Source organism: Branchiostoma floridae, chromosome 12 (assembly GCF_000003815.2).
Source record: "Branchiostoma floridae strain S238N-H82 chromosome 12, Bfl_VNyyK, whole genome shotgun sequence".
Lineage (NCBI taxonomy): Eukaryota > Metazoa > Chordata > Leptocardii > Amphioxiformes > Branchiostomatidae > Branchiostoma > Branchiostoma floridae.
In genome coordinates, this window is record NC_049990.1 from 15,061,164 (window position 1) to 15,067,820 (window position 6,657).

General features: G+C 37.4%; 1 protein-coding gene across 1 annotated transcript in view; it reads right to left on the bottom strand.

Annotated features, from left to right (window-relative positions):
- Positions 1-6,657, bottom strand: part of LOC118427040 (serine/threonine-protein kinase PAK 3-like) — a gene marked incomplete in the record, with an annotated part of 40,541 nt that overhangs the window by 12,572 nt on the left and 21,312 nt on the right. The window contains 5 exon segments of the mRNA XM_035836677.1: positions 1,999-2,288; positions 3,934-3,945; positions 5,218-5,383; positions 6,101-6,136; positions 6,459-6,554. Of these exon segments, the coding sequence (XP_035692570.1) occupies positions 1,999-2,288; positions 3,934-3,945; positions 5,218-5,383; positions 6,101-6,136; positions 6,459-6,554 (600 nt within the window).

Sequence of the window (6,657 nt, forward strand, 5' to 3'; positions counted from 1 at the left end):
GTATACAGACAAGTATTATTACTATGATCATAAGATTACATCTGATGTATTTTACCAGTGCGTCGCACATTAGTGTGAACACAAGGGAAAATTGGCCCAAAATTTGCAAACGTGCCGCAATAATTTGTCGCAAAAAGGCTCGGGCCAATGGGATACTGCTTATAAGATGTTTAAATTTCATCACAGTTGAGGCTTTTAGTACTTTAAATCTTATCTGTACACAGATCAATGAAGATTAATAAAGCTGCAACAATGGCTAAGCACAATGACAACATACTACATGTTAAACACAGTCTGCCAATATTCCAGCATTATAATCAGGTATAGCATAAAACACTGGACAAAGACAAGGCGGCTTGATAATCAACCATCAAAGGTGTTGATGGTGGATAGTAACCCTGCTATCACTGTGGTTGGCAGAGAATGTTTATCTTATGATTATTGCTTTGAACTTAAGAAAAAATCAAGACAAAGATCATTGTTCATATTATTGGCAAGCCAAAACTACAAGAAATTAGAGTACACTCCATTGTCATCGAGTGGGTTTTGAAAAAATATTAATTTGAAATAAATTTCAACTATTTCAATCTGGTAAAAGAAAATCTCTGTTAGGTTGTTACAAAGGTTTCGAAAATGTTAGAACGAAAGGCAACCCACATGGTAATGTGGAATTGACTTTACTCATTAGAATTGAATGTTTTTTTATATTTAGTTGTGACAGAAGATGTTACACAACTGCAGTGAATACTAGGGTTACATCAAGATAATATTGAATGTCATGCAAAACTCATATTATCTAGACTAAATAGTATATACTATAGACACATTGTCAGAGTGGACAAGTATGGGGAGGGGGGACCAAAATCACACACATGTATAATACTTTTTGTCATGCACTGTGGAAAGAAAAAAAAGAAGTTAGTGCTGATCTTATGTCACACACAAGACAGGAACGAATCAAACGAGCACGGGACAGCGAACGTATGGCTAGATCATGCAGGGTGGGGCTCCAGGCTCGCAAGAACTACAGTACATTGTATAGTCTAAACTCTAATATGATAATCGATGATCATATTTGTGAACTTTGAAACTATAGCTCTATATAGTTTACACATATAACTGTAAGTGTTACGCTACATTTTGTATAAGAGTTATAACTACAATTATCAGACATAGTTTTTAATGGAAATTTTGTTACCATACGTAGTTTCAGTCTGAATTCTGAGACAATGTTTTGTTTATGAATAATCTTATATGCTACATTCATATGAATACACAAATATCATGTACATGTCATCTAGAGATTAAGAATCACAATGTAGATGTTGTTTGTTGTCTTAGATAATTGAGTTCACAGAATCTGACATAGTCACTTATGAAACTGAAATACAACATGCATGCCTGTGACGTTAACAACACGTACAGATTTGTGTTGTACTGTATGGCTGAAAAAAACTGTCAATAGGTTTTCAATGCAATTTTCTTCTAGACTCTCTATTCAGAATGAATATCTCTATCGCAATTCATTGCAGCCACTTGATAGACATTTTTCAGAGACAATGTTTCGAGTGCAGACTTAGGCCAAGCTGAGAAATTGGTACAAGTTGGGGCAAGGATTATAACCTTTGGAGCACTATGTACACTGCATATATACTTAGTCTTGTATATATCTGAGATGGCAGTGTTCTTTACCATTATGCTTTCTGATTTGCTGTACCTGCAGTCATCTAATAGCTACCTAAGATCTGAGCTATATTGTATCATTTTATTTTATTTATCATTTTGATTTGAATATACCTTTCTTCTTTATGTTGCAAGTAAGACATGTTTTGTAACATTTGTTTATAGCATTCTCTGTTACTTGAATGTTACAATACATGTATGCTATAAGCTTGAATTATCTTCCTTGTGCATATTTTACTTTAAAAAATGTAGTTGATGATTTCTTATAAATTGAAACAAATGAATTTCCTTTGAGTTTGTATTTTCTCTGTATTATATCCCTGGAGAGCCTGAGAGCACGGGACCAGAAGTGCATGCCATGTGTATGAGGTACGGACGGACAGGCAGGCGGGTGGGGAGGGGGGCAGAAAACTCATGAGAGCAGGGCATGCATGAGGAGGAGAACATACGTAATCTCTCCAACATTTCCTCCAAACTCATAGTTTTCTTCTTGTGGGTGTCGTTTCTATTCCGTATGGTGACGGCGCCGCCGCCGCTCCCGCTCGTGGTACACGAGGAAGACGTGGGGGAGGTGGTAGAGGAGGGCGGAGTTTTTAACTCCTTGGCTATGGTTGCCATGGCAACAAGGAAGCACAACAGAAAAAGAGAAAGGACAGTCAAAGACAAGAAGTAGTGTTCCCTCTCAACAGCCCAAAACACCCTGGCACCCCTGTTCCCAAATGGACCCGTCCTGATTATACAAACTCAATCTTCATCTTGGACCATACCACTTTTTGTAAGGGGGTTGGAGTCTGGAAAATTGACCTAGTTTTCATGGTTTAAAATGTGTATCTTTTTCCTCTTCATGTAACCATGTACATGTGTAGATACTATAACTGCGTATTGAATTTGCAATTTCAAATCAGAATCTTTCCCTGTACCTGTAAGTAACATTTCTCAACATTCTGAGCTAGGTATACGTAGATGAATAAAAGAAAAAGAATGTCAAACATGGAGATATGTTTGCCAAAACTCAGACTATTACACTTTGCAAACAGGGGTGGTCAGGATGTTTGGTAGAGAACACTGTACAATCTACTGATTAGTGGAGTTTTTGGAAAAGGAGATATGGTTAGTGTGTCATGCACTAAAACTCTACTACTGCGGGTTTTGCATGTTTAGGCAGATTATCACAAAAACATTATATAGCCGCCTTGCCTGGAAGAATGGTGATTGAAAATGACATCGATTGACATGAAGGAACGTTCCATTTTCATGGAGGGTACAAACCTGAGGTAACTTGCTGCAAATTCAGCAATTTCTCTCATTTTTTCCCTACTAAAATTCATCCTGACCGCCCCTATTATTACCAAGGCCCTCAAGGACTGAAATACATGAAATGTATTCAGCGGTTGCCTTCAGTTTCACTGTTTGCAAATAAATATAGGAGAAAATTTCCCAAATACAAGAAATGGTCAGAAAAATAGACCATTTATTGGAATTTCCAATTAACCCATTCAAACCCTTTTATGTTACAGCTAGCAGCATTCTCTTTTATATGCTGCATTTCTTGCTTGATGTGATAGGGGGAGCCAGAGTGACAGGGTTATTGAGGGAAAACACTGCATGACACCTCCTCACAACCAATACTTAAAATTATTAAAAAAATCAACAATACATTTATGTTGATGCCAATGTATTAATAACCTTAAACACCAGCAACACACAGTTGCTAAACATCCTTCTACAACTTGAACTATTCATGCAGAGTATCAAATTTTTAACTCTTATAGAAAAAGGACATCGTAGCCAACACAGAGCTTGACAGAAAAGCCAAGGCATTTGAAAAGAATGCTGCTGCGACTTCAGAATAGTAGAAGAAGGTATATACAGCTTGCAGAAGCAAATTTAAAAGTGTTTTTTTTAAACATGCTGACAGACTGAAACATCCATTTTTGAAGACAACAGAGGCAGCAAGGTAGAGTTGTCCATGCCTAGGGTAAGGCTTGGTATTGGAGGCACTTTTTGTTTGCTTGTTTCACTTCTGTAAAACTACCTTCTGTTATACTGTTTAGAACGTGATAAGTTTTGTTACTTGCACAAAATCTTTCAGTTAATGTCTTCTTGGTCAGCACAAGAAAATGGAGATGTCGATGCTATGTTTTCGGCGTGTTTGTATGCTCGATGTATGAAACAAGCCATTTCGGCCACTCCTAGAAGGTTGGGCAACCCTACAGCTAGCTACTCTCGTAGGAAAGTTAGGAAAAGTACCCCGTATCGATCCTGTCGGCACGGCCGTTAATGTGAAGTGTGGAAAACAGGAGGGAAGAAAGACAACGTTTCAGGGAGAGTGTTACAAAACAGACTCAGGTAGTCTAAGGAAAAATCAAGTCTTGGACTTCAGTGCAACTCAACTCTTGCAGGCAAGCTTAGATCTAGAGTTTGCTTTTATACAGCAAGAGTTTGTGACAGCTTGGATGAAGGGACACATTCATACAGATGTTTTCACCATCTATAGACTTTGGTACTATACTGAAAGACTTTGCTGTATACAAATTAGAACAGCAGTTTTTCATTTGAAAAATTTTGTAGACATTTCCAAAGCGATAAATAAGCAAATGTTTTGCGAAACACAAATGTTTTGGAAACACGTCTACGAAAGGAGGAATGAGTAAAACAACCATGCAGGGACGAGAAAAACAAGAGGACAAAACCAGGCAGTATGATTCAAGTAAAAACGACGGCAAGGACAAGGGGCAGACATCTGTGACTGAAAAGGAACTGGCAAATGAATAATTAAAACGCAGACACTAAGACATCTATTTTTTATCCCTCCACTTTAAATCTGTAAGAAGGCATCAATTTTCTTCTTCGTTAAAAATATATCCAGACCCAATCTCATTTGTTAGAATCTTTACCTCAAAGATGTCACCACAATATTGATGGAATTTGTTTCAAATAAACAATACAAATCATTAATCTCAAGTAATTTGTTCGAATTACTTTCATTTGGTATCTACTGTGTGTTGAAAACTGACAAAGGCCAAAAAAGGTGCAACCATTATGCATTTTTTAAACAGTTCGTTTCAATGCTTTTGAAATGTTTTGTGTTCAATGCAGCATCTGGGTATAATTGTTGGGGTCAAGCCTTCTCACAGTTTGTGTCAGGATATGGTCATAAATGTTGTCTGAGCACAAAATTAACTTTTGAAATCCAACTATCACATCTGGTCTTAACATTACTTTAAGTTTAGAATAATTATCCAAATTGACAACTATATTTCTCAGGTACTATCAATCAGAATTTCTAAGAACTTGAAATGATTTTTGTTTCCAGAATAATCTTGATTGTTAGATTTGCAATTCTGACAAGAGAAAAATATTGCACATTCAAAAGAAACAGTAAAACAACTGGAATGTTCCAAAGTTTATTTTGTGCCCAGTTAGACCATTAATGTGTAAGACGAGCATTCTTCACACAAACTACCAACCACACAGAACACCAGTCCTACTCATATATGTACTACTCTACACAGTTAAGGCTGTAACACTTACGCAGCTTTTCCAGGATCTCTTCATCAGTGAACTTCTTCTTCTTGGGTTTCTCCGGGGGCTTCTGTGGGGCGACGTCGTTGGTGGCGGGAGAGGGGTGGGGTGGGGAGATAGGGACAGGGGGTGGGGGTGCGGGCAGCTGGTCTCCTATCACTGATCTTGTGTACAACTAGAGAAAAAAGTTAATTATCAGCTTTGTCTTCCTGTTGTAAAATTCACAACAGTCTAAAGGAATCTACTGGTAGTTTATGAAGAGATGTCGAGTTGTTTACTGTGTAAACAATATGTTATTTTCCATCAACAGTTTCATAGGTTTTCAAATAACAACATTATTTGTATGCAGCCAAGTGTTCTGTTCAACCAAAGTTTTGGTCTGTCACCTTCCTCATGGCAATTCTGACTGGTTCATATTGTACTGCAGCATAGGTGGCGCTGCTTACAGATTACAGTTTGGGACTGCATCTGTAAGCCATCTATGCTGCAGTACAATATGAACCAGTCAGAATTGTCCTGAAGAAGGGGACAGACGGTCACCGAAACATCTGTTGAACAAAAGACTTGGTTCATATATAAAGAATGTTGCTATTCAAAAAGTCATAATGAATTAGGGATACATGAAGGAAATAAACAGAAAATAGTTTTCCATCATTCTCTCGTTTTCTTCAATTCAGCCTTGAATTGTTGTCTTTTTAAATGACTATCCTCCTATCCCAGTAAAAAGAACAAGAAATACAAGAAATTAGGCGAAAAGATGTCACAACTAAATGAGCAACTAATTGCAAAGAAAAGTATTAAATACAAAATAAGCAAGAAAACAGACTGAAAAGGAAGGCACAAGGAAAGCAGGAAAGAGAGAGGCACAATTGTGGTAGGTACACTACCATACCTGAGGCTGAGGTGGACTTTTCAGGTGTATTGAAGACTTTATAGAAAGCACAGAGACAGATAAAAAGAAATTTAAAGAAGAATAAAGAGAAGAAAAAAAGACAGACAAGCCTCTTTCAAAACTATCTATAGTTATTAACAGAAGGGAATTAGAAAAAGTTTGTTACAGAAAGTGATTGACCAATGAACACAATAAACACTAGGAAATATAACCTATACCTCCATACTAACAAACAATAATAGTAAAAGTTATAAAGACAGTTAAAACAGCTTTTCTACCTCAATTATACTACAATCTATTCACATCTTTTAATTGTTACATACAAAGTGTGTTTTGTTCCAAAAGTAGTGGGTCGTACCTTAGACTTGGTGTACTCTGGGCGGGGTGGGGCTACAGGGGGCGGGGCCTCGTCATCTTCATCAGACTCCTCTGGTACCTGGTTCTGTACCTTAGGCTGGTGGGGGGGGGGGGGGGGGGGGATTTTCCTACACAAATTAATTTCACATCTAAAGGCCCCAAAAAATTGGCCCCAACTTTACCCAATTTTTTCCCAAATT